The 20,821-nt window shown below is 39.8% G+C and overlaps 1 protein-coding gene across 5 annotated transcripts in view; it reads right to left on the reverse strand.

The window, feature by feature from the left end:
• Window positions 1-17,817: 17,817 nt before the first annotated feature.
• The window catches only part of AGO4 (argonaute RISC component 4), a 31,991-nt gene continuing 28,987 nt past the window's right edge, over window positions 17,818-20,821 (reverse strand). For all 5 annotated transcript variants that reach the window (XR_006742220.1, XM_036444858.2, XM_045584854.1 and 2 more), the window contains one exon: window positions 17,818-20,465. Coding sequence is in view for 4 of the 5 variants with exons in the window: in XM_036444858.2 (XP_036300751.1) it covers window positions 20,357-20,465 (109 nt within the window). In the remaining variant the exon portion in view is untranslated. The remainder of the gene's footprint in view (window positions 20,466-20,821) is intronic.

The following is a 20,821-nucleotide window of genomic DNA, read 5'->3' on the forward strand; positions in this document are numbered from 1 at the left end:
AACAAATTATATATGCAATTATCATGAAATGAACCACTGACAATTCTTGCATGCACCACCTCTTTTTATCTACAATAAATGTATTATAGTTCAGAATATAATTTTTAAAATCAGAAATCATGAACAACAGAGTTAATAAATGTCAGATGGCACTTGGAAAAAACACAAAATTGGTAGGCTTTATAAAATTACTTTTTTGAAAATTGAGGTATAATTGACATAATAAATTGCAAGTATATAAAGCAGTAGTTCTCAACCTTTCTAATGCTGTGACCCTTTAATACAGTTCCTCATGTTGTGGTGACCCTAACCATAAAATTATTTTCATTGCTATTTCATGACTGTAATTTTGCTACCATTAATGAATCGTAATGTAAATATCTGTGTTTTCCAATGGTCTTAGACGACCCTGCTAGTGGTTCTCAACTTGTGGGTCGCTGCTGTAGGGCCTAAGACCATCGGAAAACACAGATATTTACATTACGATTCATTAACGGTAACAAAATTAGTTATGAAGTAGCAACAAAAATAATGTTATGGTTGAGGGTCACCACAATATGAGGAACTGTATTAAAGGGTCACAGCATTAGAAAGGTTGAGAACCACTGATATGAAGTATACAATATAATCAATTCTAACGTATGTATCGACCTGTGAAACATCACAAGACAATGAACAAATTTATCACTCCCAAATTTTTAAATTCATCACAGAAATTTAATAAACATAAGGGAATTTTTATATAATTATAATGAATTTGGAACGCTGTGTAAAATTACTTTTTTAAAAAAAAATGTTTTATTGATATTTCACGGAGAGAAGGAAGGGAGAGAGATAGCTAGAAACGTCGATGAGAGAGAAACATCGACCAGCTGCCTCTTGCACACCCCCTACCGGAGATGAGCCCGCAACCGATGTACATGCCCTTGACCGGAATCGAACCCGGGACCTTTCAGTCCGTAGACCGACACTCTACCACTGAGCCAACCGGCTTTGGCTAAAATTACTTTTTTATTTAAAAAATTCAAAAGAAAAAAATGCAAAACAAGGATTAAGCAAAATTAAGGACATTGAAAAAGTTATCAAAAATGACCAAAGAACGCCTGATCCAGAATATTTACTGTTTAATATTTCCAACCATTCCTGAAAGAGATAATTCTGTTCCATGTTATATGAATGGTTTTAGAATATAAGAAAGATCCTGGCATGATAACTCAGTTGCTTAGAGCATCATCTCATTTCACCAAAGTTCTGGGTTTGATCCTTAGTCAGGACACATATAAGAATCAACCAATGAATGCATGAGTAAGTAGAACAACAAAAATTGGTGTCTCTCTCTTTCTTCTTTCTCTCTAAAGTCAATCAATGAAAAGTTTTTAAAAAGAAAGAGATCAATTTGTTATTCCATTTATTTATGCATTCATTGGTTGAGTCTTGTACGTGTCCTGAGTGGGGATTAAACCTGCAACTTTGGCATATAGGGACAATACTCTAACCAACTAGTTACCCAGCTAGGGCTCTCTCTAAAAAAATAAATAAATAAATAAATAAATAAATAAATAAATAAATAAATAAATAAATATTAAAAATCAATAAATATAGAAAAAAGGGGAATTTTTATAACCTGTTCATAATAGCAGCTAAAGAGCCTCATCTCTTATTAAATGATGGTATTACAAAAAGAGATCTCAGAAATACGGATGCAAAATTCACAAGTCCAACACTAGCATATAGAATTCTATAACAGATTAAGATTAATTAAAATTATGATGATAATAGCTAACATTATTAAGTGTTTACTTAATATTAAGTGCCAGACACTGTTCTAAACTTTACATATGTTAACTCAAACCTCACAAAATTCTTGGAGGATCATAGAATAGATAGGTAGGCTTCAGCTGAGAGCAATAGACAAGTAACCAGAACAGGCAAGAACTGTTATTTTAAAACCTGTAGCATTTAATCAGTAATAACCAATTATACATATAATAATAAAATACCCAATTCAAAATACTTAGAAATAAATTTTATGAGATATTTGTGATCTATGAGAAAATCTATAAGAATTAATAAGACATATTTAAAAAGCCTGAGTTAAGACTGCACTCATATGTGGAATCTAAGTAACAAAATAAACTGAAGAACAGAGTGGATCCAAAGACATAGATGCATGGAACAGAGTGAGAAATCTCAGAGGGAAGGCAGGGAAGGGTGGATAGGTGAGAGGTAATCAACCAAAGACCTTGTATGCATGCATATATGCATAATCTGGACACAGACAATAAAGTGCTGAAGACCTGGGGGCGGGCAGGGCAGTATAAAGGGGGTAAATGAGGGGGGAGAGGGGAACATAGGTAATAATTTCAATAATAAATATATTTTTTTAAAGCCTAAGTTAAGTAAAGAGAGAGGCCAAGTTCCTAGATGGAAAAACCAATTAATGTAATGTCTGTTGGACCCTTGATACTCTAGCCCCAAGTTCTGAGAACTAGCATCAGCTATTCCCACCCGTCGCAAGTATTATGCTCAAGAAATACAAAGAGACAAGAATGGATGAGAGCCAATCTCTACCAACTAAGAAGAGACAAATATATATATATCGGTGCTATCCAATAGAAATATCATGCAGGATAGATATATAATTTTATTTTTATTTATTTATTTTTTAATTTAATGTTGTTTCTTTCATTTTTAAAATATATATATATTTTATTGATTTTTTACAGAGGAAGAGAGAGGGATAGGGAGTTACAAACATCGATGTGAGAGAAACATCGATCAGCTGCCTCTTGCACACCCCTCACTGGGGATGTGCCCGCAACTAAGATACATGCCCTTGACCAGAATCGAACCCAGGACCTTTCAGTCCACAGGCTGACGCTCTATCCACTGAGCCAAACCGGTTTTGGCTAGATATGTAATTTTAGATATTTTAGTAGCCACATTATAAAAAGGAAAAAGGGAAACAGGAAATTAAATAATTTATTACTAAACCTCAAAACATTATCATTTCAACATGTGATCAATATAAAAATTATGAATATTTTACATTCTTTGTATATAGTCTTTGAAATATAGTGTATAGCCAAGGCCGGTTTGGCTCAGTGGATGGAGCGTCGGCCTGCGGACTGAAAGGCCCCGGGTTCGATTCCAGTCAAGGGCATGTACCTTGGTTGCGAGCGCATCCCCAGTAGGGGTGTGCAAGAGGCAGCTGACCGATGATTCTCTCTCATCGATGTTTCTAACTCTCTATCCCTCTCTCTTCCTCTCTGTAAAAAATCAATAAAATATTTTTTTAAAAAGAAAAATATGTATATTTTACATTCATGGTACATCTCAATTCACACTAGCAACATTTCAAGTGCCTATTGTACTGGAGAGCACAGACGCTGATTTCAATGTAATTTTGAATATAATAATAGAGGCAAGCCCAGCCCGTGTGCTCAGTGGCTGAGCAACAACCTATGAACTAGTAGGTCACGGTTCAATTCACAGTCAGGATTGTGGGCTCAATCCAGGATTGTATATACCTTGTCAGAATTGTGGGCTCAATCCCCAAGTAGGGGGCATGCAGGAGGATATCAGTCAATGATTTTTCTCTCATCATTGATGTTTCTATCTCTCTCTCTCCTGCTTCCTTCCTCTTTGAAATCAATTAAAAAATATTTTAAAAAGAAATAACAGAGGCAAGCATGGGAACTAAAAGGAGGTATGTCTAACCAGTCTGGAATAATCAGGGTAGTTTCCTAGAAAAGATACCTACTAAAAAAGGCCTGAGAGGATGAACAGGAATCGGCAAGGCAAAAGATGGGAACAAGGCATACCAAGCAGCGTTAGCAGAGATTATGAAGGTGAATAACCCCATATGCCAGGAACTATAAGTTGTTATATTCTAGCATAAAGAAGGAAGCAAGAAACAGTGAGAAGATGTTAGAAGAAGTACACCACGCCCAAATCTGCCCACTCTCACCCCGGGCCCAAACTAGCCAAGGGTCAGCAGGGGGGAGGGACAGGAGGAGCTGTCCCTGGTTCTGACACCCAAAGCTAGTTCACAAGTGTTGTTCCACCCAGGCTAAAACTGAACTGACCCAAATCAAGCCTATTTCCTGGGTCTTCTGCAACATACACGGAGGACCCAAAACCCTAAACTTGGCCAGGCTCCATTATTTTTAAAAAATTGTATTACATGCTCAATGATCAAGATACTATAATAGAACTACACACTGGCAATTTTTATCAGTATATTCCTTTGGAAAGCAATTTGGCAATATTTTTTTCTTTCATTTTTTTATTAAGGTATTATATGTGTACATATCTTACCAATGCCCCCCCACACTCCCATACATGCCCTTCCTCCCCAGAGTTTTGCATCCATTGGTTATGCTTATATGCATGCATACAAGTCCTTCAGTTGATCTCTTAACTCCCCCATATCTCCCTACCCTCCCCACTGTAATTTGACAGTCTGTTTGTTGCTTTACTGTTTCTGTATCCATCTTTTTGTTCATCAGTTTATAATGTTCCTTATTATCCATAAATGAGATCATGTGGTGTTTTTCTTTCATTGACTGGCTTATTTCACTCAGCATAATGTTCTCCAATTCCATCCAGGTTACTGCAAATGATGAGAATTCCTTCTTTTTTATGGCAGCATAGTATTCCATTGTGTAGATGTGCCATAGTTTTTGATCCAATCATCTGCTGACAGGCATCTAGGCTGTTTCCAAATCCCAGCTATTATAAATTGTGCTGCTATGAACATCGGGGTGCATATATCCTTTTTGATTGGTGTTTCTAGTTCTTAGGATATATTCCTAAGAGTGGGATTACTGGGTCAAATGGGAGTTCCATTTTCAGTTTTTTGAGGAAACTCCATACTGTTCTCCACAGTGGTTGCACCAGTCTGCATTCCCACCAGCAGTGCACGAGGGTTCCTTTTTCTCCATATCCTCGCCGGAACTTGTCTTTTGTTGATTTGTTGATGATAGCCATTCTGACAGGTGTGAGATTTGCATCTCTCGGATAATTAGTGACTTTGAGCATGTTTTCCTGTGCCTCTTAGCCTTCCTTCTGTCTTCTTTTGAAAAGATTCTATTTAGGTCCATTGCTTATTTTTTAATTGGATCATTTATCTTCATTTTATTAAGTTGTATAAGCTGTCTATAGATGTTGGCGATTAAACCTTTACCAGTGATAACATCTGCAAATATGTTCTCCCATACAGTGGGCTTTCTTGTTTTGTTGATGGTTTCTTTTGCTGTAAAAAAAAAAGCTTTTTATTTTGATGTAGTCCCATTTGTTTATTTTCTCTTTAGCTCCCATTGCCCTAGGGGCAATATCAGTGAAGAAGTTTTTTTGGCATATGTCCGAGATTTTGCTGCCGGTGGATGCCTCTAGTATTTTTATGGTTACCCATCTTATGTTTAAGTCCTGTATCCATTTTGAGTTTATTTTTGTGTATGGGGTAAGTTGGTGGTCTAGTTTCATTCTTTTGCATGTATCTGTCCAATTTTCCCAACATCATTTATTGAAGAGACTGTCTTGATTCCATTGTATGTTCGCGCCTCCTTTGTCAAATATTAATTGAGCATAATGATTTGGGTTGATATCTGGATTCTCTATTCTATTCCATTGATCTATATGCCTGTTCTTGTGCCAGTACCAGGCTATTTTGAGAACAGTGGCTTTGTAATACAGCTTGAAATCTGGTATTGAGATCCTTCCTACTTTACTCTTCTTCTCAGGAGTGCTGTGGCTATTTGGGATCTTTTTTTGTTCCAGATGGATTTTTGGAGAGTTCTTTCTAGGTCTGTGAAATATGCTGTTGGTCAATTTGGCAATATTTAACAACAGCCATATTGTGTTCCTGTGCTTTGATTTATAATTCTACCTAGTTTCATACTGAAATAAATATTTTTAAAAAATAAAAAATAAAAAAACCAAAATATATTCCAAGATAAGTGCTTTGGGGGAAAAAAGAACGGGACACTGTACGACAGAATAAGAGGATAATTGGAAATGGTGACTATATTAGTGGTGAAAAAAATGAAGGTCAAGTCCAGGCAGATCAAGTGTGGCAGGTAATAGACTTCAGCACATTAATCATTTCCACAAGAATCATTTTGTTGATGAGAAGGGACAGCCCTCACTTGCTATGATGGTGGTTAGCAACAGAAACAAAGAGATGCAGATGAGAGCAGCAATTAACCAAGAGTTAATAGACAATGCAGGAAGAGAATGCCTCAAAGAGTTGCTAAGAGCTAAATTAATTCAATGTGGCTGAAAGGATCAACTGAAGGCACACTATAAAGAGGTAATTAAAGAGAAAGAACTAGAAAACATTACTGTTGATGACTTGGTGGCTGAAATCACACCGTAAGGAAGAGTCTTGATACCTGACAGTGTAAAGAAGGAACTTCTGCCCAGCCAGCATGGCTCAGTGGTTGAGCATCGACTTGTGGACTTGTGAAGCAGGAGGTCACGGTTTGATTCCCAGTCAGGGCACATGTTTGGGTTGTGGGCTTGATCCAAGGTGCAGGAGGCAGCTGATTGATGACACTCTTTCCTCATGGATGTTTCTTTCTGTGTCCCTCTCTGAAATAAATAAATAAATAAGAAGGCGCCTCTACAAAAAACAAGAACATCCCTAGCCAGTGCTCAGTGGTTAGAGTGCTAGCCCATGGACTGAAAGGTCACAGATTTGATTCTGGTCAAGGGCACATTGGTATCTCTATCTCTCTCACTTTCTCCCCTACTCCTTTCCATTTTCTCTAAAAATCAATGGAAGCTCGGTCTCTGTGGCGCAATCAGTTAGTGCCTTCGGCTGTTAAAAATCAATGGAAAAAATACCCTCGGGTAAGGATTAACAACAACAAAAATAAAAACATTCCTTGCTCAGCACTCCAGCCTTTAAGATTGAATTAGATTGTATTGTTTTGTGATTTTATTTCTGAAAGTATAATCTGCCATAAATTAGAAATCAATTTCCCTCACCTGAGGATATTTTTTCCATTGCTTTTTAAGAAAGAGTGGGAGGGAGGGAGAGAGAGAGAAAAGGAGAGAGAGGAACATCAATGGGAGTCACTGATGGCCTCCCTCATGAGCCCCAATCAGGGGTGTGGAGTGAACCAAAACCCAGATATATGCCCTTGACCAGGAATGAAATCCTGATCCTTCAGTGTGCAAATGGATGCTCTAACCATTTAGCAACACTGGCCAGGGCCAAAATGAATTCCTTTTTTGCATGATGGTACACAGTTTTCAGTAATGATGTTCATTGTATTGTTGTTCCCTCCCCCCCCCCCCCAACATTTTTTAAAAAGCTAAAATACTGATCATCAGCATGTAAGTTAGGAGGTGGGGTGATAAGACTTAAAGTGTTCTAAAGGTTCTTGCACTGTTTAGGACAAGGATAAAGGTATTGATTCACATAGACTTTGGTAAGCAAAAATAATAAAACTTAAAAAAAAAAAAAAAAGCTATTAAATGAATAGAAAAGGTCTCTGGCCAGCATGGCTCATTGGTTGAGTGTCAACCCATGAACCAGGAAGTTAGGGTTCAATTCCTAGCCAGGGCACATGCCCAGGTTGCAGGCTCAATCCCCAGTAGAGGGCATGCAGGAAGCAGCTGATCAATGATTCTCTCCCATCGCTGAAGTTTCTCCCTGTCTCTTCCTCTCTCTGAAATCAATTAAAAAAAACACACAAAAAACAAGGTGAGGAATTTGTCCTATTGAGTTTTATTATAAAAATGTGGTGATTAAGACAGTGAGGTAAGTGGCCTAGAGTTAAATCAATTGGCTAGTAAAACAGAACACAGAGTCTGGAAATAATATAGAGTCTGGGAACAATGACAAACATGGCAAAGGACAAACTAATTAATAATGAAACTGGGAAAACAGATTATCTATATGTGGAAAATATAAAAGCGGACTCCTATATAACCTCATACACAAAAATCAATTCTGGTGAAATGCAAGTCTTGAAAAACATTTTAAAAAAAAATAAAAAACTTGAGATGGGAAAGAACCATAATCATAACATACTAACAAAAAACATACTAAGCATTAAAAAATTTTTAAAAATCATTTCAACTAGGTTAAAATTAAGGATTTAAATTTGCCCTAGCTGGTTTGGCTCATGGGTAGAACATTGGCCTGTGGATTGAAAGGTCTCGGGTTTCATTCCATATGCCCGGGTTGTGGGCTTGATCCCAGTAGGAATCATCTCTCTCATTATTGATATTTTTATCTCTCCCTCTCCCTTCCTCTCTGAAATCAATTTTAAAAATACATATTCTTAAAAAAGAATTTAAATTCATCAAAAGATATTACAAAGAAAGTGAAGACAAAGCTAAAATCAGTATTTACAATACAAATAACCATCAAATAATAAGTATTTATTAAGTACACTTAAAAATTTAAGAAAAACAGATAATTACATATTTTTTTAAACTAGAGGCCTGGTGCATGAAATTCGTGCACTGTGTGTGTGTGTGTGTGTGTGTGTGTGTGTGTCCATCCCTCAGCCCAGTCTGCACCCTCTCCAATCTGGAACCCCTCAAGGATCCTGCAGGGGAGGGCATATGGGTGGGACTAAGCCTGCAGGGGAGGGCAATTGTGGGGGGACCAGGCCTGCAGAGGAGGAAAGTTCAGAGGGACCAGACCTGCAAGGGAGGCAGTTGTGGGCGATCAGGCCAGCAGGGGAGGACAGTTGGGAGGGACTGGCCAGTGTTGCAGTTGGGGGGGACTGGGCCAATATCAGTGAGATCAGGCCTAAATGGGCAGTTGGACATCCCTCTTACAATCCAGGACTGCTGGCTCCTAACCACTCCCCTGCCAGCCTGATCACCCCCTAATCACTCCCTTGCCAGCCTAATTGCCCCTCAACTGCCCTCCCCTGCAGGCCCAGTCTCCCCCAACTGCCCTCCCCTGCTGGCCTGATTGCCTACAACCACCCTCCCCTGCAGGTCTGGTCCCTCTCAACTGCCTTCCCCTGCAGGCTTGGTCCCCCCGCAACTACCTTCCCCTGCAGGCCTAGTCCCTCCCTACCTCCTTCCCTGCTGGCCTGATAGACCACAACTGCCCTCCCAAGCCGACCATCTTGTGGTGGCCATCTTGTGTGTTGGAATGATGATCAATTTCCATAGTATTATATAATACCTCTTTATTATATAGGATAGGATAGCTTTTTAGAAACCAGAAAAAAAGTGCTCAGCACAGTGAGAAAGAAAAAGAAACAAAGAAAAAAAACTCCACCAACTCATATAAGAGCACATTCTGATAAAACTCCAAATTTAGGGGGAGGGGGGGGAGCGGGAAAGAGCTCTTAGAAGCTTCCTATCAGAGCACTTAGCAAACATTTTTGTTATTGATTCTTTTGTTTTATGTGAGGGCAGGGAAAATGTCCACCTTCCTCACGAATATCACCCAGCGCCAAAGTGCCTAGAAAAGAGAAGGTGCATAGTATTTGTTGAACCAAAGTCATGTAATTTTTGAAACTATACCCCCATCTATACCCTCGGAAATCCCTCCTTATTGATGGCAGGCATTTTAGGGCTGACAAAGTCACTGCATTGATTAATCTGAAAATGAATACCAATTTTTTTGTTGTTAACCCTCACTTGAGGATATTTTTTCCATTAATTTTTAGAGAGAGTGAAAGGAGGGAGGAGAGAATGGAGGCACGGAGGGAAGGAGGGAGGGAGAGAGAGAAAGAGAAGAGAAAGAGAAAGAGAAAGAGAAAGAGAAAGAGAAAGAGAAAGAGAAAGAGAAAGAGGAAGAGGAAGAGGAAGAGGAAGAGGAAGAGGAAGAGGAAGAGGAAGAGGAAGAGGAAGCGAAAGCGAAAGCGAAAGAGAAAGACTGATGTGAGAGACACATCGATCGATGGGTTGCAGCCTCTATGTGCGCGACAGGGGCCGGGATGGAACCTGAAACCCAGGAATCAAACCCTCGACGCTTCGCTGCGCGGGCTGAGGAGGCTCTAGCAACCGAGGCACACCGGCTAGGGTCTACCAAATGTTTTTAGATTTCTATTACGCTTTAAAAGCAAGTCCTCAGGGTTTGAAGTCGAAAAGGCGCGAATCTTAACCACGGTCTGATTTACAGGAGGCGTGACTGAGATTTCTCAACCCCCTCAACCAAAGTTCACCTACCAGAGGCCAGTCTTGAGACAAGGGTGCTTGCAGGGAAGGGACACTTGGGCGTTAAGTACGAAATAGTCCTTTCCCTCCTGAGCTCGTGACTGAATGGACAAGGGAACAAAAATTACCACAGCTTCCCCATGGGAGGTTCCCTACCCTTTTGCGCCATTTTTTCCACAGCTTCAAAATACTGTTTCAAAGTGAACACCGCTGCAACTTACTTGCTTCGTTCCAGAGTCGTTCGGTGCTTCCCTGTGCCCTCGGGAGAAATGGCCGTGGAGTTCTGTGGGAGTCTCTCGGAGGGAGCGATGAGCCAGCGCGCCTCGCGGCCTCCCTCTCACTATGGCGGCCACCCGGCTACACCTGCCTCAGCCACGCCTCCCACCAGCGACCTGATTGGGCAGCGTGGAGGACGGACTGAGCATGCGCGACTTAGCTCCTCCCCCACCCCCGATTCCACAGCCTCAGGCCCACGGGGAGCTTGCATTTGTGCTTCTCCTCAACCTTCCAATTCAACTGAGGTTTAAATGACATTCAGAAAATTTCACATATTTAAATTGTGCAATCTGATAAGTTTTGACATAGATATACACGTGTGAACCCATCACTACAATCAAGATAAGCCCTGGCAGGGAGGGGCCAGTGGGGGAAACGGGACCTGGGGGAAGGGGGGTGCTCAGTGGTTGGAACGCTGTCCAGGTAAGCCAAAAGGTTCATACCCCATCTGGGCACTATTTAGGCTGCGGGTTTGATCCCCAGTTGGGTACATAGGGGAGGCAACTGATGGATATTTCTCTGTCACATGGATGTTTCTCTCCCTTCTCCTCTCTCTGAAAATCAATAAAAACATATCTTCAGGTGATGATTAATATGTGTGTATGTGTGCATGTGATAATGAACATATCCATTACCCTCAAGGTTTCCTCCTGTTCCTTTGTAGTTCTGCCTCTTTTCTGTCACCATAGACCAGTTTTTATTTTCTAGTATTTTATATATACGGAATAATTTCATTTTTTGGCTGCTTCTCTCACCAAAATTATTTTGAGATTCACCCATGTTGTGTGTATCAATAGTTCACTAAATTATATTATTTTTTAAATATATTTTATTGCTTTTTTACACAGAGGAAGAGAGAGGGATAGAGAGTTAGAAACATCGATGAGAGAGAATCATTGATCAGCTGCCTCTTGCACACCCCCTTCTGGGGATGTGCCCTTGACCGGAATCAAACCTGGAACCTTTCAGTCCACAGGTCAATGCTCTATCCACTGAGCCAAACCAGTTTCGGCAGTATGCTTGGTCTTTTTAATTTTAGTCTTCCAATGGGAGTATGATGGTATCTCATTTTAGTTTCAATTTACAGTTCCTAAATGACAAATTATGTTTAGCCTGTGTTCAAATGCTTATTTTGCCTTTTGTATATTTTCTTAGATGAAGTGTCTGTTCAAATATTTAACCATTTTTTACATTGGATTGTCTTATTAAATTTTATGAATTCTTCATATATTCTAGATATGAGTGTTTTTTTTTATCAGATATATGTTTTGTAAATATTTTCTTTCAGGTATGGCTTGCCTCTTCATTTTCATAGCAGTATCTTTTGAGAAGTAAATCATTTTATTTTAATGAAATCCAATTTATTAACATTTTTAATTTATAGTTAATGCTTTTTGTATTATATTTAAAAAATATATTTTTAAATATACTTATTGATTTTTAGAGAGAAAGGAAGGAAGAGGGAGAAATAGAAACATCAATGATGAGAGAGAATTATTGATTGGCTCCCTCCTGCACACCCGCTACTGGGAATTGAGCCCACAACCAGAAATGTGCCCTTGACCAGAAATGAATCCAGGACACTTCAGTTCGTAGGCCGACGCTCTATCCACTGAACTAAACCAGCTAGGGCACTATTTTTATTTTTATTTTTTAAAATAGATTTTATTGATTTTTTTTTTTTACAGAGAAGAAGGGAGAGGGATAGAGAGTTAGAAACATTGATCAGCTGCCTCCTGCACACTCCCCACTGGGGATGTGCCTACAACCAAGGTACATGCCCTTGACCGGAATCAAATCTGGGACCCTTGAGTCAGCAGGCTGTTGCTCTATCCACTGAGCCAAACTTGTTTCGGCTATTTTTAAAATCTTTATCAAACTCAAATCATTAAGATTTTCTTCTATGTTTTCATCTAGAAGTGTTATAAATTTTGCTTATACGTTTAGGTTTATGATCCATTTTGAGCTATTTTTTTTTTTATTGATTATGGTAACTTGAGCTATTTTTTTTTTAAAAAAATTTAATTAATTTCAGAGGGGAAGGGAAAGGGAGAGAGAGAGAGATAAAAAAATCAATGATGAGAGAGAATCATTGACCGGCTCCGCACTGGGAGGCACGTGCCCTGACCTGAAATTGAACCGTGTCCTCCTGGTTCATAGGTCAACCTTCAACCACTGAGTCTTGCTGACTGGGCACATTTTGAGCTATTTTTGTACAGTAAAGGTCTAGGTTGTTGTTGTTGTTGTTGTTGTTGTTGTGGTTGTGTGTTGTTTTTTGTTTTTTTACAAAGCTGTCCATTGTCCCCATTAAATTGCCTTGGTACTTGTGTTGAAAATTACTAGCCTTATTTGTATGGGTGTATTTCTGGACTCTCTTCTGTTCCATATACCTATCTGTCTCTATCTTTATGCCCATATCAAACATTCTTGATTATGGTAGCTTTATAATAAGTCATGAAATCAGGTACTGGAGTTGTTATCTATTTATTGCTGAATAACAAATGACCACAAATTTGAAGGTTTAAAACAATGCACTTTTATTGTCTCACAGTATCTGCAGGTCAAGAGTTCAGACATAGTCCTGGCCAGTGTTACTCAGTCGTTAAAGTGTTGGCCCATGCACTGAAGGGTCATGGGTTTGATTCCCAGTCAAGGACACGTACCTGAGTTGCAAGTTTGGTCCCCAGACACAATAGCATATGTGTGGGAGGCAACCATAATAGATGTGTCTCTCTTATGATATTCTCTTTCTCCCTTCCTCCCTCCCACACTCTAAAAGTTAAAGGAAAAATATCCTCAGGTGAAGATTAACACACATACAAACAAACACAAACACACACACACACACCAAAGAGTCTGGACATAGCTTAGATAGAGCCTCTGCTTATCATCTCACTGGCTATAATCAGTGTAGGCCAGAGCTGGCTTCTTAAATGGAGGCTTGACTAGGAAAAAAAATCCCTTTTTGTTAGCAGCGTTCAGATAACTGCAGCTATATAACTGAGAGCTTCTGTTTTTTGTTGGCTGGCAACTAGAAACTGCTCTCAACTCCTAGTTCTGAACCTGTAGGCCTGCATGTAGGCACCGAGCTACTGGGGTGGTGTAGGAACAGCCCTGGGACCCAAGTGCTCCGAGCCGGCAATTGGTGGGCGATGCGGCAGGAATGTCCCTTGCAGAGAGCAAGCAGTCAGCAGGGCCCTCCTTGCCCCTGGCCATGGCAGAGAGGGGAAGCAGTCCCCTGTAGGGCCTCCACAGAGAGCAGAGAACCACGGGGAATAGGCCTAAACTGTTCATATGACGTTCCCTGTGAGCTCCCAGATTGGAGAAGATGCAGGTTGGGCTGAGGGCCACATCCCCCCTCCCATGCACAAATTTCATGCACTGGGCCCCAAGTGTTAAATAAGGAGGGATGTTAGCACTACCATTTGTCTTCTAATCAAGCCCTCTTATCCAAATCTTATCAGCAATAAAGTTGACATCATGCTTTTCATCTAACTATTACTCTCTGTCTATTTTTCAGTTGGTTCTGAACTGGTGTAGGGAAGAGGGTATGATTTATTACCCCCTAAAACCTCAACATCTTCAACAAACTGGTGAAACCTACTCGTATTTCAAAACTCAGCTCAAAGCTTCCTGCCTTATGACAACTTCCTGACATTCCCTCCCATGTGTCTTTGCTTGCACTTCCTGTGGTACATGTAGCAACACTTAGCTATTCTCCTTTGTCAATATATATTTCCCCTTCCCCCTTCTCCTCTCTCTAAATATGTAAAAGTCTTAAAGCATAAAATAAAACCAAATATTTTTGACTTACCAAAATCAAAACATACTATAAGGCCACTGAAATTAATAGGTAAAGGGGGGAAAATTCATCAGTAGAATAAAACAGAAATTCAAACACAAAACAAACAAAAAAAGAAAAAAAACATCATATTTTCATTTTATCTTTGTAGCTCTGATCCCTAACACAATGCCAGCCAGGTATTCAGTAAATGCTTGTCAAATTAATTATTATGATGACAAAATGATAAGACTTCAGTCTTTAAAAAAAATAAATTTTCATTATGTAATAGTTAATAAAATAACACAGCATATTAAGATTATAACTATATAAAAATTTGCATACAGCCCTGGTCAGGTGCCTCAACTGGTTGGAGTGTTGTACCATACAAGGTTGTAGATTCAATTTCCAGTCAGGTCATATATGTAGGTTGCAGTTTCCATACTCAGTCAGGGTGTGTAAGGGAGTCAACAGATTGATGTTTCTCTCTCACTCACTCACTCTTCCTCTATATTATAGGGGTGTCGAACTCAATCAGAGAAGGGGCCAAAATCTAAAATCAAAATCTAAAATCCAGCCTAAATCGGGGGCCGAATGGTTTACTGAACAGTCATAAACTGTCATTGTGATGGAAACGCAGCGGAGTGCAGTGATGACAGCGCGGTGCGGGCCACATTGCAAGGCCTGGCGGGACGGATTTGGCCCGAGGGCCTTGTGTTTGACACATGTGCTCTATAAATATATCCTGCGGTGAGGATTTTTAAAAATTGTGTGTATGTTGAAAGGTAATATGTAAAATAAATAAATTTCCATTGTGTTTGGTATCTTTTTTAACAAAAATCGTAAAACTCTTTTTCATTATGTCTAATGTCTGAATTGCCCTCCCTCCCCCCCCCCCCCCACACACACACATAAACACTGGGTTGGGAATAGGGGATTAATGTCACATGGGACACTGAGATTCAGAGGGCAGCCAAATAAAAGAAAGGCAGTTGGAGAAAGAAGAACTAACTAAACATGAGAAAAACCACATCTAAATGCAACTAAGTCCAGGGGCCAGGAAGAGGGTCAAAGGAAAAAAAAAAATCACAGAGACTGGAATTCAGAATAGGATCATTGGACGAACAAAGTGTAGGGTGGAGGGGAATGCAAGGGTTGCTTCCTTAAATATCCGTGAGAAGCTATGGATTTCTGTTTAGCACAGATTAAAGAACACCTACTACATGTCAGATGTGTGCTGGTTTTACAAAGATTAATAAGACACAAAGTCCTAAGGAGGACAAATACAAAGATACTTAGGCCTATTACAGTAAAAGTGTTGGAAATCAAAAACAAAGAGAAGATCCTAAAAGCAGCCAGAGAGAAAAGGGAAATTACCTTCAATTTTAGTAAAATGTTCTCTGGAGAAACAGAATCAATGGTATAGAGAGAGAAGGAGAGAAAGAGAAAAGAAGATTTATTATAGGATTGGACTCAAAGCTACATTGCTACATGTGTGGTCCCCAATTTTAAAAGTGAACGCAGGAGGCAGCCAATCAATGGTTCTCTCTCATCATTGATGTTTCTATAACTCTCTCCTTCTCTGTTCCTCTCTGAAATCAATGAAAGTATATTTAAAAAATAAAATAAAAGTCATTAGACTGGAGAACCTCAGGATGGGTGAATTTGGGAAGCTTCTCCTCTGGAGAAGTCAGTCTTACAAAGTGTGTGACCATATTGCCCTCCGGAGACGGCAGATTTTTCTGAAAATAAAATTTTTTTAAAAAATCACATAAATAGATCTTTTCATTCAGAGTTGTACCCAGCCCTAGCCCATTTGGTTCAGTGGATAGAGTGTCAGCCTGCGGGTTGAGGGGTCCTGGGTTCGATTCCAGCCAAGGGCACATGCCTGGGTTGCAGGCTTCATCCCCAGTAGGGGGTGTGCAGGAGGCAACCAATCAATAACTCTTTCTCATCATTGATGTTTCTATCTCTCTCTTCCTCTCTGAATAAAGAAATGCATTTTTTTAAAAGACTTGTACCTAGTAACCTGATGAATCTTGTAAAAGTTTTCATATGTGAAGTGTTGTGAGAAGTTCTTCTAAAATTCCCAAATAACATTTTCGAAACAGGAGACCCAGAAGTTAAAAACACAAAGCTTTCCCTCTTTTGTTGTTCTTCTTTTTAAAAAAATATATTTTATTGATTTTTTACAGAGAGGAAGGGAGAGGGATAGTTAGAAACATCGATGAGAGAGAAACATTGATCAGCTGCCCCCTGCATACCCCCTACCGGTGACGTGCCCAAAACCAATATACATGCCCTTGACCTGAATTGAACCTGGGACCCTTGAGTCTGCAGGCTGGCACTCTAACCACTGAGCAAAACCAGCTAGTTCTTCTCTGTTCTTCTTTCTCAAATTTCTTAAATTGAGGAAATTGTTTTCAAAAAGCAACCATGTGTATTGTTGTAACAGTACACACCATATTTATTAGACAATTAAGAAAAACAACATTTGGCACAAGAATGCCAATTTATTCTTTTTTGGACACATACACACAAAATATTCCTGCAAGCCAAAAAAAAAAATTTTTTTTTTAAATAACCATCATCCTACCTCAACATGGGGCTATTACCCATCCCTTAATAGTTTAGAAAGTACCTCGTATTGCTAGAGACTTACATCCAGTCCAAATTTAATAAAATACATTTTAAAACATTACAGATTCAACAGTATAAAAACAAAAATTACACCATTAGTCAAATGAACAAATGCAAACATTTTCATCCACTAGACATAGAAAGAGCATGTGTATGTCAATAGCAAGGGATAAGGAAATGGTTGATCAATAATAAGATCTTCCCTTTAATTTTACCAGGAAAAATTCTTGGAGTTGAAGTCATATTGATACAATGCCCTCAGCCTCCACTTTCTTAAAATGAAAGCAGAGTTACCACCTTGCTATTGAGCAAGGAAATCTTACAGCACATCCACAAAGGGTCGCTAGGGCAGGGCGGGGAGGGCGAACCTTGTTAAACAGTGAATTACCGTTCCCATAGGAAGGGTAGGTAGCTGAGCCAGGTAGCTAAGCTTTGATATAGGCTGGGCACCAGATCCTAAAATACAGACCATATAGTATATGTCTGCTTGTAAATCATCACCTTTGGAAGCAGCAAGTAGAATTTACAGTAAAAAAATGAGTATGTTCTGCCTGCCTAGTACTAGCTGCATTAAGCCAGCTAGTTCTTGTTATAAGTCGCTCAGGGTTCAACAACTAACAACAACGAAACATAACTGGTTCAGCATTGGGATCTTCCCCACTCTTAATGTACCCCACACCTTGTCCCCAAATTGTTACTCTTTAGCATTGTTACATTTAAATCTTTCACACTACAGGACAGTGCCTAAACAGGCTGCATTTGAATAAAAACAACTAAGCACCCTACTTCTAGAGAATGCACACCTCCCATTGATTGACACATGCATAACAACAATTCAGTCAGTCCAGAGGGTTACAAATTCAAGCCTAATTAAAACTATGCATCCAGACTTGCTTGCAATAGTATTGCTGCAACTCTGATTCTGCAGTGATTGCTTCTTAAAGATTCACCCCTTAGCAAGTCCTCCCTCCCCCGCCCCAAATAATCCCAGTTCTTCCATATTTCTTTCCTTTCATCCAAAATGACAGACAGCCTTGCACCATTAAAGGTACTGGTTTCCTATAAAAATAGGCCTCCCGGCTTTTCCCCCACCACCACACTCATTTGCCCCAGTGTGCTAGGACTGATTGAGGTCGTACAAACTGCAGAGTTCAAGGTTGAGCATATAGGCCAACTGCAGGCAAGTGAATCAGGGCTTCCAGGCCCTCTGCCTCGCTCCCTGTTCCGTTCATGCCAGGAGATGGTGACAAGTGGAGCTTCTTCTGTGCATTAACAAGCATGCCCGAGGCACTCAAGTGCAGGTGTGGTGCCTGCTGGCCAGCCAGCCAGCCACCAAGAGTTCTTCACGTCCTGGATTTCAGCGAGTCCTTTTCCAAACAAGTTTGGTTTTCCTCCTCTTGGGTCCAGGGTGGCCATGCTGAAGGGTATATTCTGTGCTCTCCATGATCACACGTGAATAAAAGCAGAAGCCAGTCCCTCACCAACATGTCCTGATTTGTAGAATCCAAGTGAGGTATTTGCAAAAAAGAAAAATCTTAAGAAATTAAGATCTCCCATCTCGTCACTACGTTGTGCCTCAATTACAGAGCTTGCCTTCATCTCACTATATGCAGAGAATTAAGATGTCTGCACCCATCTTAAAGAGCTACAGGACTTAATATACATTACCAAAGTCTCAGAGACCAGTCCCAGCAAACAGTGCCGCTGATCAACGGCACACAGAAATGTAAACTTCAAAGTATGTACAAGCTTGTTTAAAAGACTGAAGAAAAACAGGGCTTTATATTGCTGGGATTTTGAGAAGGCTAGTTTAAAAGATTTGGACCGGCTAATGAGTTCAAGCAAACACCCTTCACTATCAGATCCAGTGTTTCCAGACTGAAGTGGCAAATTCAGTTTACCACATTGTATCTACCTCTTTTCGCCAGCACCTTCCTCATCCATGGGGAGTGTGGCTCTGGGCCTTTTATCCCCTTTTCCAGCTCTCACTCCTGAGGTTCCAGGATAGAGAATTACAAGTCAGTGAAATCTGGGCTGGGCAACACGGCTGGAACTACCAAGACTCTATGTAACTGTTGTCCATTCACAAAATATTATCTACACTAAATACAAAATACACTTCCCCCTACTTTGTAACTGATGCTTGCTTTAGATCAACTCCCTTTGAACAAGAAAAGAATCCTGCCTCCTTGTGAATGGAATCCAGAATCTATTAAGAAAAATCTTTGTATGCAGTTTTACTTGACTCAAAGGAAGGAAACTTCACCAAGAACATTTCAGGTCGAAAGATCAGCACAAGTAACCTTGATTCCCAGGGAAAAAAATGTAATGTTAGTACATTTTTGCAAGTTGCAGCATCACTTAATGTACCTTAAAGACTGGCAAAGCCTATCCAGTAAGGAAGCATCCTGGTTCTATCTTATTTTAAAACAAAGTGACAGGACACCAACTATGATATAAAAGAGATAAAAAATAATTCCTTAAAAAGGCATGGAAATATCTATTTTTTAACTGATTCAGGAATTGCCAGATTATGATCTATAAGAAATAGCTGATAAAAATCATACCAAAATTTCATCTAGAAAAACTCATTGTCAGTGCGGGTGGGGGAAGTGAAGGACCTTAAAAAACGTTTATTGCCAAAGTTAACTTTTTGTGAGAAGAGTTTAAAAGTCATTTAGATCTGACACACCAGACAGCAGCATAAAATGGGCACTTTTGCAAAGTTTGAAAAATTCTAAAACCTAATTTTTTTTCCAAAGGGGGAGGGGGAGAAACATGGGTACTTTTTATTATGGCAGTGTTATCTGTTACTGTGACATGTACTACATCTGTCTGTATTACACATTCACAAGAGTCACCCAGATAAGAGAACTGCCTATTTGAAACTGGGGCCAAATATAGTGCAATTGCCCGGCAGCAGCCTGTACTTGCACCAGCACAAGTCTGTACAGATCAGTAAGATAAAGTAGTAAAACTAATAAAACTTGGGGGGGGGGGAATCACTGCTCGTTAAAGGCATTTACAGTGGCGAAATTGGAAATCTCCACTAAAAAGTCAATGGACCCACACAATTAAGTAGTTATGCTAAACTGAAGTAGACTGGATTTCCTCTCCCACTGATACATACAGCCCACTCGATGAACACAGAAAAAAGGAACAATCTTCTCTCACAAGACAAGAGGGATGCGGTGAACACCCCAGCTAACAAAATATTCCATAGAAACCCTTCTTGTAAAGTCCTTTAGAAAGTTCAGGTTGAGCAGCATGTTGAGGTAAAAAATTCGGTCCAGTGCATCGGAAAAAGACAATCTATGAGTATCTATTACTTTTTAAAAAATGGCTCAATTTTGTTGACGCATCAGACAGTGCTGCGAAGTATTTATTCAGTGCAACTATTCTGAGCTGCTGGTAGAAGACAAACTGAAGTCAGCTTGGCTCCCTCTAGTATGCTGGTAGGCGTGTGAAACATTTTGAGGCTGCACGGGGTGCCAAATTGGTTGAGTTCTTCTGAGACTCTCAGGCAAAATACATTGTGTGCTGGGTATCGTGGTGGATTTGCACAGCTTTAGCCAAGGCTTGAGGATCTCGGCCGTTGCTCTGTCCTGACACGTGACTGCCTTCTGCACTGTAAAGAGAATAAAGCAAACAAACAAAAAAACAGGTGTAACAAAGGACCATGTCAAACTTCACATGTTTCAAACTTCACATGTTCACACTATTAGATTCGAGATCTTAGGCCCAAGCTGTGGTTCCTAATGTCTCTCTACACATCCAGTTTGCTTAACTGAAAAATGCAACACAACTCATTTATTGTAACAATTAAATAATGTCTGCAAAACCCAAATCCTTAATGGTGTCTCCATAAGAACTTCTATGGGCCATTATGTCTGGTCAGTGCCTACTTGCCTTTAGGTTTTAGTCAAATGTCCTTTTCCCAAAAGACATTGACCTTGACTCCAAAGTTCAGCTCAGAGCCACCTA

Source organism: Pipistrellus kuhlii, unplaced genomic scaffold, assembly GCF_014108245.1.
Source record: "Pipistrellus kuhlii isolate mPipKuh1 unplaced genomic scaffold, mPipKuh1.p scaffold_m20_p_2, whole genome shotgun sequence".
Lineage (NCBI taxonomy): Eukaryota > Metazoa > Chordata > Mammalia > Chiroptera > Vespertilionidae > Pipistrellus > Pipistrellus kuhlii.